Source organism: Carassius auratus, unplaced genomic scaffold, assembly GCF_003368295.1.
Source record: "Carassius auratus strain Wakin unplaced genomic scaffold, ASM336829v1 scaf_tig00215912, whole genome shotgun sequence".
Classification (NCBI taxonomy): Eukaryota; Metazoa; Chordata; class Actinopteri; order Cypriniformes; family Cyprinidae; genus Carassius; species Carassius auratus.
This window is the reverse complement of record NW_020528306.1, coordinates 655,070-672,620: the sequence shown is the minus strand read 5'-3', so window position 1 is coordinate 672,620 and position 17,551 is coordinate 655,070. Positions and strand designations below refer to the sequence as shown.

The following is a 17,551-nucleotide window of genomic DNA, read 5'->3' as shown; positions in this document are numbered from 1 at the left end:
ATATATATATATATATATATATATATATATATATATATATATATATATATATATATATATATATATATATATATATATATATATATATATATATATAAAACATTTTCACTTTTGCACTCTTAACATCTAACATTAACTGAATGCACTTCTAGAAGATTTAATTAAAACAAAATTTTGGCACTTAATCACATGAAGACATCTATTGGACAATATTATTTTATACATGTCATTTACAACATATTTCACGTGTACCTTAAGGTTTGTCAGGTAAAACCAACAACAAGGCTTCAGATTGTTAACATCAGTTATATAGCATTCTATAAATCAACATTAATGTATTATGAACAAATATGAATAGGATTAACAGTAGTATATTTATAAAGAAACAATAACTTACTAAATGTTATAAAAGCGGTAGTAATGCATTAATAAACAAATTCATCATTTACTTCAAACCAACTTCAAACTTGCTTCCAGCTAAAATATGAGTCCTCTATCTGATACTGCTTTTATCCAGTTAATAAATCTGAATTAGAAGAGAAATACACTCAGATCAAGCATTGTTTACAAGCAAAAAATGTTATAAACATGGGAAGGACTTTTTCATGGAAGGAAGTGTTATTATGGATTATGGACTGGTATTTTGGCCAGAGGTGACACACATAAATTACAGAGGATCCACTGATGAACAAGTAATGTAATGATACATTTCTCCAAATCTGTTCTGATGAAGAAACGAACTGATCTACTGTACATCTTGGATGGCCTGAGGGGGAGTGTTTTATTTCTGAGTGAACTATCTCTTTAACTCATATTAACAAACTGAAAATTATTGTAAAGTGTTACCAGTAATCTCAAAAAACAAGACCATCCTCTCAGTACAGCTGTGTCTAAAATCTCTGAATGAACTTTAGACGTTTTCAAAAGATACGGCTGCCACATTTCCAGCTATGTTAGGTCTAACACACCGCCCCCCTCGGATAAACTCTTCTGCATTGTCTTTCTCCATTCATTTGTATTCCATTTCCAAAAAAACAGCTATTCAAAGGACATGAGGTTTGCTGGTATCTGCAGAAAACAAATGTGACATTCCTTCATATTCCTGTTAATTACATGTAATTGTTAATTTGAGAATTTGTGTTTCAGGATATGCTTACCTGTGGTCTTGTACTCCTGCACGCCTCGGCTAAATGTCGGTGCCAGATAATCGCAGAAAAACGTGATCCAGTCTGGAACTTGTAAACATTACCTGCACCACAGATGAAAACAATTGAACCTGTATGGGTTTATTCAAATGAAGCTGTTGGACAAAGTCTTCGTTCGCCCGTAAAGTCTTCGTTCGTCTTCTGAATACAATTTAAGACATTTTGGATGAAAACCAGGCTGCTTGTGACTGTCCCATAGCATGCCAAGTAAAATACACTGTCAAGGTCCAGAAAAGTATGAAAGACATCGTCAGAATAGTCCATCTGCCATCAGTGGTTCAACCGTAACATTATGAAGCGACGAGAATACTTCTTGTATACAAAGAAAACAAAAATAACGACTTTATTTAACCTTGACGCTGTTATTTACTTGGCAGTCTATGGGGCAGTCTCAAGCCTCCCGGTTTCATCCAAAATATCTTAAATGTTGTTCCGAAGATGAACAAAGCTTTTACGCCCACGGAGAGACATGGGGGTAATAGCCATAAATATTGTTTTGTAGCTAATTTAACAGCGCATGAAAGGTTATATTTGTGAAAATGCATTATATGTTCATGCATGAGTTGTAGACAGATGTCAGAAACAGTACCTCTTTCAGGATCAGTAAGCTGGAAAATGTTTGGATGTTCAAGATTGTCCGGCAGAACCACCATCCAACCTGTGAGCGTGATCTTTTTACATGGCCTGGATTTATACTTCAGACAAAAAGCCACAATTACAAGGAGTTAAGTTCACTTAATTTTAGTTTGAATTTAAGAGTGCCGGAATTTCTCTTAACATGTTTTTGAAGCTGAAGTGTGTAAGTAAAATAATGACTTCCCATAGTCCCTCCTCAAATGAATTAAATGTGGTTAAAATAATGATTTTTTTTGATCAGCATAATAATAGGCTACGCTTTAGATTTTTTAATTATTATTTTAAGCACTTCATAAGAAAAGCTCTTTGTTTTCACATCGAATTGAGAGAATAATTCATTACTTACATGTCTTCGCTCATTTGCTCTTAGTGCTTTAGAACCAAAATAGATGAGAATGGAGCCAGACAGGACAATCCAGTAGCGCTTCCAGGATGAGAGCTGATGTGAAGAAAATAAAAGTGCAGATTAGCTAAAGAGATGGACTAAAGGCTCTTCTCTAAGAACTCAAACATGCATGACTATTTTATGGACTGTATACCCATCTTTATTTCTTTATTAATTTACAAACAACCATTGCTGTCACATTGAAATTCAGACCTTAAACAATGAAGACCTGGCCAAGACAGGAAGCAGTACAAATGGTTTCAGACATGCATTCTTTGCCATGATTACACAATTAGTTAAAACATTTACACTAAAGACATGGATTCTGCAATTTATAATGGATATAACAGCTTGTAAGACACAAAATTGATAACTAACATTAGCAACACCTAACAAACTCAAACAGAACAGACAGGAACTCAAATTCACAGACCAAATGGATAAGGCTATTTAGTTATTAATAAATAACTAATAATAATAATAATAATAATAATAATAATAATAATAATAATAATAATAAAACTAAGAAGAACATCTTTTACAATTAAAATTAGTCAGAGTCACCTGATCCAGAAAGTTGATATGATTTTAATTGTTTAAAAGTGGTCATTTTTATAATAACAGTTACATTTGTTACTGTTTATTTTGAATATATTTTAAAATGTAATTTTCAGAAGGCATTTCTCCAATCTTCAGTGTCACATGATCCTTCAGAAATCATTCTAACATTTTTTGAAGATCAGCATTTATTTGAAATAGAAATCTTTTCTAACAATGTAAAACTCTTTAGTTCACCCTTACTGAATCAAAATATCAAGTTGTGTACTTTGCAAGTACTTGTGTCTTGGCTTGTTGACGTAAAACACAGCCTTTTCCCCTCAGTTCATCTGAACTTTTAGGACTGTCATAATCACCAATCCTTAACATTTAACCCATTAGTGTCCAGTTTTCTGGGACATAAAAAAAAAACAAAAAAAAAAAAGAGACAAATGGCATGACAGTCAACCTAAGAATATTGTGCAACACTGTGTTTAAAGTGCTTAGTTGTCGGATGGTATTCTGTGAGATTCTTGCCATGGACTAAAGAAACAACAAAAAAGAAATAAGAACGACAACAAAACCCTTACTTGGAATTTCCAAGGCAGGGTGAATCAGAGATGTATTGTAATCAAAGACTGTAATTAAACTTGTCTCTTGTTTCTGACTCAATGCCCACATTTGTTTAACTATTTCTTCATATGTTTAGTAAGGTAAGTCATGGTTGGAAAACATTTAATATAATTATAAAGGTCATTTGGCCAAGACCTTTCACCTAAGTAAGCTGTCACTGTATATTATACTTGCATGTTTGATAAGGTTAAAATCTCTAAAACTCACATTAGTAGTAGGTAAAAGCATAATCTAGATAAAATCTACAATAAATGTCATGTTTAAACTGACAATAAGGTAAATTTGACTGCGCACTTACAGTGGGTTTTTTACCCTCCTTCATCAGTGTCTTTCTTCGCAGGGGCCCTTCAATGGATATACTGCTCAGAGAACTGTATTCATAGCTGGAAACGGCCCCTGGCGTGCTGATAAGAAAGTAAATCAATTGTTATTTCCTACAGAAATCAACGTCCCAAAGCATAACAGCTCAAGTTTGTGATGAGGAGATCTACGGTAAATCAAGAAGGAAACAAATATAGGAAGCTCAAGATATAGGAAAATTAATATAATTGTACACCTGTTTAAAAAAGACAACAACATTAACTTCATGTATGTGTTTTATGGACACAGAGGTAACAGCTATATTCCTACCTATAAATATAACTTCTACTTCTGGGAGAGTTACAGATTGGGACTCGCCAGTTTGGACCAAGTGTCGCGTACATACGGCCTCTGAAAGTGAAATGAGTTTTTCATTAGTTTTCAGTATGTGTCTACTAAATGCAGTTATTCTATTATATTCTTTTTCTATTCTAATTTATAATAATGATGTAGAATTTGCCTTACCTCTCAACGGTACTTGATAATTCATCACTAAAAGAGCTCTCTCTACTGCCTGCAGATGGACACAGAAAATATGAAGGTCAAGACGAAACAAAATCACTTTCGGTCTCTCAAAATAAATGAAGGAAAGGTGGCGGCAGAAATATTAAATGGTGAAGATGACAAGTCTATGTGGAGTTTGTAAAAGGCAATAACAAAAGCTTGAACACTACTGTCATCTAGTGGTTAAAAATCATAAATACAAACACAATTCAAGTCATATTTTATGCTGGTAAGAGAATACCAGGGCCAGAGACTGAGATATGAGAGTGTGTACTATGTACAATAGGAATAAACTGCAGTACCAAGTGAGACGCCGTTGGTAAATACTGAATCATGTGTGTGGTTTCTGACAGGACTGTGCGACTCTAAGAAGCTGTCGTCCAGTAGGTGTCGAGCCTTTTCTTTTGCAGGGAATGTTGCACTTTTACTCTCCACCACACCATACTGGCACATCATACTAAGAAAAGATGACAGAGTGGAAACACAAAGACAGCCAGTCCGATAAGATGATGTATTCCCTTGTAAAAAGAAGTGCACTTACTGTAGTTGTATTGAACATTCACTTGCAGTGTACTTCAGATGTTGAACGTATATTTATACTTGCAGATTATATAATATTAATTAAATAAAAGACACTTTCATGACTGTTTCTTAACAGACAGAGTGCACTTTATAATAATATCAAATTAAAGTTTTACCTTAAAGTACATTTTAAATCCTTATGCTTTAAAAGCATTATGCTTGCCATTCTTTAAAGTACTTATTTGAGTGTTGACTAGCGCACTAAAGCACATTTGAATTTACATTTAAGGTTAATATATTTTCAAAGCACTAAACTGCAACATCATTATTACAACTGTGTGATTAACTATATATTTAAATGACTAACAAGTCATTGACTGTTTTTAAACCTTTATGAGTTTCATTCTTTTGTTTCAAAGATAAGTGAAAAATTATGAGATTTTATATAAAGATGCACTTAGGCCGTACTTAAGTGTGTCAATAAAGCACACTGCTGTTCAGCTGCATTAAATTGCATTTGATCTCAATTTATATTTTAATTATTATTAACATACAATTTACCCTCCGTTCAGTTGTACCTATATTTTACATTATGTATACTTTTTCTGTACTAAGTCTTAATGCTAAAAGTACTTTTTTTTCACAGCGGTTATACAGTATGTGTTGTGATTGGTGAACTTTTCTCATGGTGTAGTGTGATTCTTACTTATTCCCCAGACTGTGGCTCTTCCTGTGTCGGGCAGGAGGTGGTGTTGGAAGGTGGGCAACCACTGATGTATCAGGACAGGTTGGTCGTCGGTTATACCGCACTGAGACAGACTCTTCTGAGGGTCCTGTACACACACATACACACACATATACACACATTTACTTCTAAAAACACTTATGAGATAAGTTAATGCAGTACACAAACTCACATACTGTGTCTATGTAATCATTTTAGATCTTCTGCTTATTGCAACAGTTATATGTAGACTGAAGCTGAATTTGTAAAGCCCATGTCTGTCCTGCTCAACACAAACAACCATAAAATGCTTGCCTGCACCTATTAAAGCCGCATGTGGATAATTAGCAAAGATCTGGCTCTCAGAAGGAAAAAGCTCCCATAGTTCCACAGAAATTTGGGCAGTGTATGAAACAGGATTGCCCAGTTTCTCAACCCGTCCACAGTATTACCAGCCTGGTAAACAAGAATACCACTCTAAAGTAGCAAAAAATAAGTGGACCGCCAATGAAAATGTTCCCTGCAGTCATGTTTACAGGCCTTTTCCACAGTAAAATCAAACCAGAGGGGGATGTGTGGCAATGCTGGAAATGGCTTTTGTTGATTATTAAGAGTATGTTAATCACGACATTCCCTACTTTCTTTTATAGTAGGTTAACAGGTCTCCTAATGGGTAAGAAGAGCCCTTACCCAAATGAAAACAGACCCCCCTCCCCCCAACTAACAATCGGAAGCGACTAGCTCTAAGTGATGCCAGTAAAGATTGCAACATTAGAGGCCTTTCAAACACTAGATATCTGTGCCAGGAAAACATATAGTTTAGTGCCCAGCAGAGACCTCTCCTAAAGAGTGTAAATGGACAATATCAGCACAAATGTCTTATGAAATGTAACAAAGGATATTTACACAGTTATCAGTAAAGCATTGCAATGTTAACTAACAGAAAATCTAAATTAAACAGATTGATCAAGATGCTTTGATATGTTTGATATGAAACTGAAATAAAGCTCGATATGGAACTACTGTATGAAAACATTATAGTTTAATATTTTTTCAATTTGTCATTAGTTGAGTATTCAAGTAAACGTGAAATACAGTGAAGTGATCTGCATAATCAGATCAAATGTAATCTAAGTGAGTGAAATTCATTGATTTTATTGGGACGGCGTCAGGGGCTATTTTAAGATAATTTAGCAGCGAATTCTACATTTTGCATTACTTAAATTAGATAAGATATGTAATCAAAAATGCATTAATGTAATTATAAATAATTACCTGATGCTAGTGTATTCTGTTTCACATGGTTTTAATACACACTGTATAATGTTGGAATAATAAAATAAAACAATAAAATAAATTCAAGTAAAATAAAATATTGCAAATACAAGATGTCTCCACGAGTTCGTCCATTTCTGCCACAGCTGTTACAACCATAAAATGCTTAATGCAGTTCAATTTCCCACTCAACCATCTGATAGTCAGACATAGGAAACATCCTAATTGCTCTGCCTTTCATAAGAAGAACTGACATACACCATGATCTCATCCAAACTCTCCATTAACTTAAGATGCTTGTCTTGAGGTACAAGAGCCAAACACACTTTTAAAACCTCGTTCTACTCTATACTGCTCCAGCATTCATCCATGAGTAAAATTTGTCATTACCACAAAAAAAAAAAAAAAAAAAAAAAACTAATTTACCAATTAATTATGTAATAAAGTAATAACTTTTTTTTGTATTAGTAAAAATGTGTCTTTTCAAGGCACAGATATATTTTACTCAATCCACATGTGTTTTTACACACAACTTTATTTTTTTGTTTTTATATTTTGGATGTTTATGTACACTTTGAAAGAACTATGGCTACAAACTTCTATGTTTTCATGAAAATGAGAAAAATGTAAAAATGCTAATGCATTTTAAGTCATTAGTTAACTTAAACCTACAAAGTTCTTTCTGAAAGTTATCCACAATGATCCAGAAAGATGGTTCCACCAGAGCCACTCACTGATGGCAGGTGGTTTTTATCTGCCAGACTGAGAAGACTAGTTGCTAGACTATTCTCATTGAATAAAATAAAAGTTGGCCTGTTCAAAAAAGTATATGAGGGGCTGATCAACAGCACCCTGAAAATGCTAGGTTACATGAGTCCCACTCTTTCATTGGCCCTCCAGCTTTTACATCTGTGGAATTCCTCCAAGCAGACAAACTGCAGTCATACATGCAAAATAGCAGCGCCTCCCCAGTCAGATACAGCTGAGGTACTTTAGCCAAATTACTAAAGATCCTCCAATTTTTAACTGGTAATCATAACAATAATTTGTTTAAAAAAATAGAGTTAACCACTTTTCAGGAGGAGTTTTTGAGAAGAGTAAATCAAAAGGATGAAGGGATAGAGACTTTACCTCCAAGGTCTTCTTTGGAAGATACCAGACGAGGTGAGCTGTTCCCAGGTTCAATCTTCAATGATAGTCTGGGGAGTTGTGACAGGGTTAAAATCAAGGAAATATCATATTGATTCATCATATTTTTGACCATGTGGTTTAAACTTAAAAAAATCAATTATTCAACTATCTTATGGGAAAAGATAATACTGATATTTTTTTACAGAAAGAGTATAGTTTTTGGAGCAAAGTTTAAAAACAATAACTTTAAATAACATTGTGTGGTAAAAGTTGGCTAGTTAAGGCTTTTATTTTCCATTTTGCACTGAGCTTCACTACATAACATTCCCTGAAACTTTCTGAAACTGGGTGATGTGTGTCTGTGCACAAATTTATTTATATATATATATCTATATATATAAAATATATATTGTGAAATAATCTTACAATTTAAAATACATGTTTTCTTTTCTTATACATACGTATATAAATATATGTAATTTATCCCTGGTTTCAAAATTTCCAGGAATTATTTTTAAAAAATGTATATATTTAAAATATTTGTTATTATAATCAGTATTGAAAAATGTTGTGCTTCTTATTACTTTGAGAAATCTCTCAACTGGTTTGGAGCACACCGTGTAAATGTCCTGGATGTAACTAATAACACTCACAACCCTCCGTATATAGATCAGTCAGAGGGGGCTGTTTAGTGTTAATCCCTTAAAATTCAACATCAGAACTTTAACTCTTTACTCTAAGAGTCCTTAATACCAGGATTTTAAACCCTGTAGATTTTACTGTGCTTGCTGTAAGCATGGGCTAACAATTTTAAGACTACTGTGACCCCGGATTGCAGAGGTTTTCCAACTCCACAGACTGTCAGACAATGATGTCATTCCCCCAAACACAACTATTATACTGCAGTCCCATCCATTTCACCAAACCCTTCCTCCTCTGGAAGCTATGTATCCGATGGTGTTGTAAGAAAGTGCCTGAGACAATTTCACATGGAACCCAGTCAGAATGTCTGAATGTCTAAATATAAGCACTTAATAATAACAATGAATACACTTTCATAAATAGTTACTTAGTTGAGCTGTTGAGATGTCTTTTGTACAATAGTTTTATTTTTGTGATCTTTTAACCACACACTATTCTAAAACAACTGAAGTTCAAGAATCAAAAATAATTTCAAAAATCTTCATTTACACCATGACCGGATAGCTTCCCCTTGATATACAATGATTATGATTATGTTTTGTTATGGTACAGACACTGTGTAAACATTTAACTATGCATGGCCTAGTTTCACTTGAGAAGTTTCACCTGATGCTGAAGTAAAGCCAGGCAAGGCATTTTTTAACGAAGCATGGAAAAGACGTGAATTATGTCACTGTGCCAAAAAGGTGCCGTTCTTTATTTTCTCACATGGAGACGTGTTTGAAAGCTTAACCAGACCAACAGCTTTAACTCATTACCTTTGCCAATCAGAATGGAGATACAGAAACGATTCAGTGAGGAAAATTACACCAAGGCAAAATAATCAAACTTTCCAAAAGTGGAACAACTCAAGATCTTGATCTATATCACAGTATCTACTTTTTTTCTATCTTTCTACTGTCTACATAAATTAGATTAGAATAAAATATATTGCACTTTTCACACATGTAGTACTCTTCTGTAATTCCTGTGACCAAAAAAAAAAAATGTAATAAAAATAATCAAAGGCATAAATTCAATCTTAACGACCTATTAGTTATGTAAAAAAATTATCTAACATAAAATCAATGTAAAAGGGATAAAAAGGAGCTAAGATATCCGTATTCTCCCTTAAAATTTTGGACTGTTCCATTTCAGACGTCATGACCTTCTCGACTGTATCCAGCTATTTAAATCATACTTTGATAATATTATAATTTGATATAAAAAGCATAAAACAATTATTTTCACTTGTGACACCTGGGAAGCTTAACCATTAACTATACATATTGTACAAGTTATTGTATAATATGCATATATACAGTAAACCTAATTTATGGAAAATTTGTCAGTAATTGGAAACCAACATTTGCCAAAATAGCAGTTTAAATGTATTTTTTTTTATTTATATTTTAATTTTACATTTTAGAAAAGTAAAAACACCTAATAATAAATATGAATTAATTATGGATAAATGGTAATAAAATGTTAAATAGTTAAACTGTGTCAGAACAAATTCATCTTGATAATGTCAGCAAAACATGGTCAGGTCAAAGTGTCTGAATAATTTTTGGTCCCAAATTTTTATCAGTTTTACTGGTAGTCTACTGTATGAAGAATTTTTGGGTATAATATGTCACAGTTTGTTTTATCCTCACTTATATAAATTAACTACAGTGTATAGTGTCCTGCACCCACTAGTAAAAAAATATCACAAAATTATATCTAGTGTTTTATTATAATTTTTGTTTTGACTGTATATGGCCTTCAAGTGGTGTGCTGAAGTTGAAAGCCAGCAGTCAACACCTAACTGAAAACTAACTTTAACATATCCACATGGAGAAAGTGGAAATATGGGCAACCAGAGTTTGGCAATTCCTGATGTTGCAGACAGACAGACAGGACCACACAGCAGGAGTGAAAAAAACTCTGGAGGAAACGGGGAAAACTCATTTAACGATGATGAAAACATCAGTGCTATGCGTGTCTTTTTAGAGGCAGACAGCCAGCCACATGTATGCATAATACATAACATGCGTAGCATGTAACATCAAAGTATTCAAAAATTATACTTTTAAAATTCAGTTTTCGAAATATAATTTACAACATTAATTTGTCATACCTTACCACATGTCTGACCCAGTTTTTCAGAAAACCATATTATACAATACTGTATTAGGAAAATATATTATGGGCTTCACATGTTTATGAAGCCTGAAGTAAAGGAAATAGAGATTATATTGTAGCATAAAGTCATGCCAAGCTGGTACAGCTGTGGCCGGTAAATTAGGTGTTTGGTTGGCCTGTGGGCCATGCAGCCAAACCAAGAAGACATAAAGTTCACAGAGAGCACAAGTTTTAATAAATACCAAAGGCAGCTGTGCAAAATGAAGTGTTAAAACAAGGGAAGGTCTCAGTCTTAAAGATGTGATTTAAAGTTTAAAGTGAAAGCTGGCATAGACATTTATTAAATGCAATAAATTGCAGTGCAGAACGCAAAGCTAAAATCATCCAAAACAATCAGTTCAGCTAAATAAAGGCTACTGAGCATTAAAACGTGTTTGGGGAACTTACGTGTAATTGTCATCCTCCACAAACTTTTGGAGCTCCTCGATGTAGCGCACTGACATCAAATACTTCTGCACGTGTGGTAACATGACCAAATGATCTGTGGGGTGAAGGAATGCGGAGATACAATATAAATTCTCGCATCTGTACACTGCATGCAGTTTTACTGTTTCTCTTGTTTCTATTTAGATTTCCTTTTTTCCCTTTAATGAGATCTGAACATTACACAATATGAAAAAAAGAAAGAAAATGAAAATGAATATGTTTTTGGAAGCAATTTACCATAGTTACAGGACACCTGTAAATCAGAGATGATGCGCAGTAGATTGTTCATCTGATTGGTTCTTTGCTCTGTCTCGATGATGCTATCAGAAGCAGGGTAGGCGGAGTCAATGTAGGTCATATCAAACAGGTAAATACCTAATGTAAACAGAGAAGAAAACATGTTTATAGACACAGGTAGAGTGGGAGATCATTTCATTAACACAAAAAGTGAAAAAAGTAATAAAATTAGACTGAAGACATCATACAGTAAATGAAAAGGTCCCTTTTTTTAGGCTATCGTTGCATGTTTCTTTGTAAAATGTAAATATAACAAAATTAAATAGAAATTTGAAAACAAGCCCCAAGTTACAAATAAAGGAAATCTTTGAATATGAACAAACTAAGGCTTTGTCTGTGCTCTTTTAATATAAAATTAGAGGCAACCACTGAATTCTAATCGTGATCCAAACAAAGATGTAGCACACATGCAGCATGAGTAGTTTTTAATCTAAATTAGACTGTAGAAGTCTAATTTAGACTGTAGTCTGAAGCAAAAACAGAATGATCTGACTAAAGTCTTGTGAAACTATACTACATAAAACTCTGAACGAAACAGCAGACGAGCTGAATGAGATGCAGATTCAATCTCTGACAGCAGGTGGCGCTTATGAACAGCAACGATACATTGTTTCGCTGGTTACCACTGTATACAAATGCATTGATGAAATGCAAGATGAAAAGAAAATACCATGTAAACTTTTCTAAGGATAGTCAGTTCCCTTCAGAGATACATTCATATAAACTTCTACTCGATTTGTTTGGCATCTCAACTGATTTAGATCATCAAATATTTGAATACATTTTTTAACCGGCTCACGGTTAATCATTATATCCAGGCCTGGTTCTATGGGGGTGCTCAAACAAAATCAATAGTACCCTCAGTTAATGCTGTAATAATGGCATTTTATTCCAGATTTGTGCAAATATTGCTTTGTGATTGCTACACTTCGCGAGGTAACACTTTTGTATAATGGCCGCATACACTATGTTCATGTGACTGATGATAGGATTTATGATAAAGGAAAATTCTGATTTGTCATCACATGACTACATTTATTTTAAAATTTTACAATGTTTTATTGTGTTTTTGCTCAAATAAATTCAGCCTTAGTAATCTTCTTGGATTTTATTTATTTATTTATTTATTTTTTAATCTTACCGACCCCAAACTTTTGAATGGGAGCACATCAGTTATTCTTCAAAATAATGCCATTAGTGTTCCATAGAAGGTAAAAAGTCAAAAATTTACAGTCCACAATCCACAATCTATTCTCCATAAACTTATTTAGCACTTTCAAACAGATGTGTACAGTACTTTGATGCATAGTGTAGGCCTATTACACATCTGGGCACTGATCTGTTGTGAAACTTTAGTGGACCCTCACTCCACTTTTACAACATTTACACAGATAGTTCAGAGAGAACTCTCTCCAGGATTCACAAGCACACTGGCAATTGTCAGGTGACAGAGACAAAACTAAATGGCACGCAGTGTCTGGACTGAAAACGATGGCCAGGAGCGATTGCCTTGATGCTCTAGCTTGCTTGTTAGAGTTCTGTTTCCACTACAGGATCTACAAAGCAGCTTGCTAATCAGCAGGTGGAGGTTATGAGTCTGTTAATGAGAGCAATAAGTCAAAAACTGAAGAGCTAAGATTAGATTTACACAGGCTGTGGGATGTATATGCTTGCTCACACCAAACCTAAACACAATCTATGGCTTAAAGGTGCACTAAGCGATTTTTGAAAAACGCTTTTGACCAGTGAATGACAGAGTCCAGAAACAACCTCGCAGCCAATCAGCAGGAAGGGGCGTGTCAAGTAATGATAAGAGAGTGCTCAGTGAGTGCACAGAATGGACGAATTTTAGAAGATCTACTATAGATCGCGAGAGATTGCAGATGGAAAAAAAGGAACATTTTGGATGAACAGAATATTAAAAAGAAGGATTATGATCAGGCCATAGGTGGGAGCCGTGTAAATCTGTAGATTTCCAGCGGTGGAGAGAACTCAGGGAGTGGGAAGGCATGGAATCGGATGCCAAGGTTGCTTTATTTCTTCTTGATGGGTGAGTTACGCTGATTTTGCTTTTTCACACAACTATTCTTTTGATTTGACATGTAACAAATGTAAGTCACCAAAATTATTTGTGACTTTGCAGCTGCCCTCATAAAGTGAAAAGATACAAAACTGAAAAATAATATCTGCTAAAAATAGCAGATTTAAAAAAATAATTTATCTGCTGCACCAATATAGGATCTGGAGTTATACCAGACACTGAAAAGGTCATTAAAGTCACAGAAATAGTCTAGTGTGTGTGTGGGTGGGAGTTTGTCAGAGGTCAGCTGTACAGCTGAGATTGACCCTGACATGCTTCCTGTGAAGAGTGAAGTAGCTCATTGACCTCCAGAGACCTTTCACTGGATTCAGTTACACCAGCGAAACCAAGCTGGTAATAAAAGTGCATGACAACTACTTCAGCTGCCATCTATTGGTCAACTTCTATTATGATTTTATATATGCAAAGAGTGTAGAGAAAAAAAAATTATCGTATCATCTATAAGATAATGGCAAGAAATAATTTAAATGTTAAAAATGTGAAGTCCACAGCTTTTCTGAAAACAATGTGCTCAAAATTAAGCAGATTAAATATTTTGAGGGAGAAGTGATTTTCACAAACTTGATTCAAAAAATTTATTTCAGTCAGCCAGGACAAAATGTTATATTTATTGTTATTTTTTGTGGCTTTAGCAAGCGATTGAGCAAAATTACTTGACTTAAAAGAGGAAAAAGAAAATGTTGGCCTGACAAAACGGAAAAACATCAAGACGGTTTTATTCGCATTGAAATATATTCTAATTACAAATAATTATACATTTGTCTTCAGCCGGGTCTATTCTAGGCTTCATGGGGCACAATGAATAATAGTGAGTAAGATTTCCTGGAAATAAGTGTAACAGTAGCTGGTTTCCAATGCAAGGTTCATAAAAAAAAAAAAAAACTGTTCACATAGCAGCAAAAAATACCTCAACAAAAATGCTGACATGTCTCAGAAGATCAGTGATTGATATGCTTCAACTCTGACTTATTACTAATAATAAGTAAATATGATGACATGCGAGCTAACCACAGTGATTCCCCAAATGGGACAGCCAGAGATTTTGGTCTATAAATATCGAAAGCATTTAGGACACTGATAAGGCTGGATGCCCAGTTATAAACAATACTAAAATAACAGTGCTTTGAACCACATCACACACGGCTATGACAAGTACAAGAAACAATTTTACACAACAAAATATGACGTTCTTAATATATGACAGTCACCGTATTTCATAGCAGCTGAATATGACTGACCAAGACTGGTTTCATGTGCTCATAACCTCACTAGTAATTAATGCATAACGTACACTGGCAAAATGACTGCACTGAGTACACGAGTTGTATGCATATAAAGCAGATGAGGGTTGATTTTTTGGTAATGTTACACTGCAACAATGTTTGCTTGAATAATGCTAACAAATGTGGCTTATGTTCTTGTGCCATCAACATGACTTGATTTTTCTTAGTCTTAAAAGAGCCAGAGAAATTACTTAATCTACTTAAAATACATACATACATACAAATAATGGTTCCACACATACATCATGGAAATGTCAATTTGATGTGTGCATTTACATCTGCATAATGTTTTTTTTTTGAGTATTTGCTTATCTGCAATACTGTACATCTTTAAGATGCTTCCTATCAGATGTCTTATAGACATTTAAAAAATGTCTTTAAGAGGTTTATGATTTAGAATGAATGTAAAACTGCTTTTGAAAAGATGTTTATCTGAAGTTGATCTGATTTTTGATTAAAATAATATGCTACAATAAAGTTAATAAACAGCACATTAGTTTGTTCATGGAAAACTCGTAGTTACAGTAATAGTGAATATGGGTTCCCTATTCTAAAGTTTCACTGAAAAATCATATATTTTGTTTAGATGTTGGAGTTTTAAGAGCCAAAAGCCAATATAAGAAAGGTAAAACACCACACATGCCAGCTGTTTCTTTGCTGCTTTAACTGCCAAGCATTATTCACCAGGTAGACAAGCCCCATCACAAAACCCTGAGGAGAACCAGACTGTGTGGAAAAATTTAATAATTCACATGACAATGAGCAGACTTGACTTGTGTTAACTCAGTGACACAATGTGAGTACTATTTTTCCTGTGAAAGCACAGCATTTTTTTTTTTTAAGTCACAAAGTGCACAAAAGTATTAGTGCCACATGCATTCTGGGACAGTTTATCATGTCAAGGAATCATGTTTGCGGCTATGATAGTCTGCCAAGTTAAAACCGACAGCTATGCTCCTCTCTTCTCGGACATGGTGTCACCAGCAATTACATTATGTAACAAGGTCTATTAACTCTGTGCAAGAGCAAAACTATTCAATAAGGACAGATTAATTACAGGTTCACGGTAACTAGCTTAACTAATGTTAACATGAAAAATGTAACCAAAAAAAATACAAATAAAATGAGGTATTTGCTGTATTTATGCTATACACCTTTTTTATATTGGTGGTGTTCTCAGAAGAGGAATATATATATATATATATATATATATATATATATATATATATATATATATATATATATATATATATATATATATATTCCTATATACATTAGAAAAGCATCATGCATGTGATGCTGCATTAACACCAGTAGGTGTCAGTATAAAGTCCAATATATTTGTTGTATCAAGCAGCAAAAACAATTATGCACCTTTCCGAAAATATTTAGTGATAATCGTAGTAATGTTTTTTCCTAGATTCTCATGTCTGCACAGTGAGGGAAGGAACATCGAAATGTGCATAATTGTGGAAAAATGTATTTTACGTGTGACACATTTTAGCCACAGTGGTTTGAGGCCTTTAATTACATAACTGTCTGCATTCATAGCAGGCTATGTAAAAAAGCGTGCATGTCTTTAAGACATCAGCTTGAAGGGTTTTGAGATTGCGGCCTGGCCAGTGGTGGAGAAACATTCCAGAGGTGTGACTTCACATGTGATAGTGAGGCTATGTGGCGGCTTTCTCAAGGGATTTGGTTTTCCCATCGGGGGCTTTTCAGAGAGCAGGAACAACTGGGATGACTGACAAAGGAAGTGTTAACACCTGCCATCCGGAACTCAACAACATTAGAAAGATTACTGAGGGATGAATATGAAATACAAGATTGATTAATGTATTCGATGATGTGTGGTTAACTTTTATGTTTTATTTAGAGCATCTGGATTTGTTTGCATCAGGATTCCCGGCCAATAAATCCCCAAACACTTTTCATGAGCTGCACAGCCAAGTTTGGTTGTATAACCAATCCAGAATAGAGTGTTAAACTAGGAGCAGTCAAAAGTATATTTTAAATAAACACGTATTACTGCTGCACAAGGTGAATACGTAAAGAGAAATAATAGGTTTGGCTCATGCAGGAGACTTTAGAGCCAGGAAAATACAATTGTACCTTCTTAACAATCTGCTCACTCAAGTGTACATTTTATACAGACTGTGATGAAAACCGCAGACAACTATACTATTACTCCTTGTAACTATTCTGTTACTCCCTAAAACACAATCTGCCAGAATACTGCTACCTAGTGCAGACCTAGCCTACAATGATCTCTTACCAACAAACTAACTCATTATGCTGAGATGTCTGGAGATTTCAATACAGAGTTTATGGAAACTGCCACGCAGGCTGGGAAGCTTTATATATTGCATAATGAGATAAAAGAGCCTTTTGTTAGGTGAAACAGCCGGAGACACTGGAAAAAATCGGGGAAATAGTGTACAAAGAGCAAATAACTACACTTAACACACACAAGCGCAGACAGCAAAAACACTTCATAGAAGTTATACGTGACAGTCTTACACAACTGTCGCTGTTCAGCCCTTTGATGTGGTGGAGACAGTCATACTCGACATGAGACTGTTGTTGCACTGTTCCTCTGGGATCACTTAGGATGAATTTCAGCATTTCAAAACTGTCACTTTTGTTCACTAGGATGAAATACAG

At 34.3% G+C, this 17,551-nt stretch overlaps 1 protein-coding gene across 2 annotated transcripts in view; it reads right to left on the bottom strand.

Moving 5' to 3' along the window:
- Positions 1-756: 756 nt before the first annotated feature.
- ralgps1 (Ral GEF with PH domain and SH3 binding motif 1) overlaps positions 757-17,551 on the bottom strand; it is a 78,688-nt gene continuing 61,893 nt past the window's right edge. For both annotated transcript variants that reach the window (XM_026261671.1, XM_026261672.1), the window contains 12 exons: positions 11,444-11,581; positions 11,168-11,261; positions 7,913-7,980; positions 5,489-5,615; positions 4,563-4,717; positions 4,222-4,270; positions 4,027-4,107; positions 3,695-3,800; positions 2,188-2,280; positions 1,795-1,900; positions 1,158-1,249; positions 757-1,068 (listed from right to left, as the gene is read on the bottom strand). In XM_026261671.1, the coding sequence (XP_026117456.1) occupies positions 1,039-1,068; positions 1,158-1,249; positions 1,795-1,900; positions 2,188-2,280; positions 3,695-3,800; positions 4,027-4,107; positions 4,222-4,270; positions 4,563-4,717; positions 5,489-5,615; positions 7,913-7,980; positions 11,168-11,261; positions 11,444-11,581 (1,139 nt within the window). In that variant the 3' untranslated portion in view covers positions 757-1,038. The remainder of the gene's footprint in view (positions 1,069-1,157; positions 1,250-1,794; positions 1,901-2,187; positions 2,281-3,694; positions 3,801-4,026; positions 4,108-4,221; positions 4,271-4,562; positions 4,718-5,488; positions 5,616-7,912; positions 7,981-11,167; positions 11,262-11,443; positions 11,582-17,551) is intronic.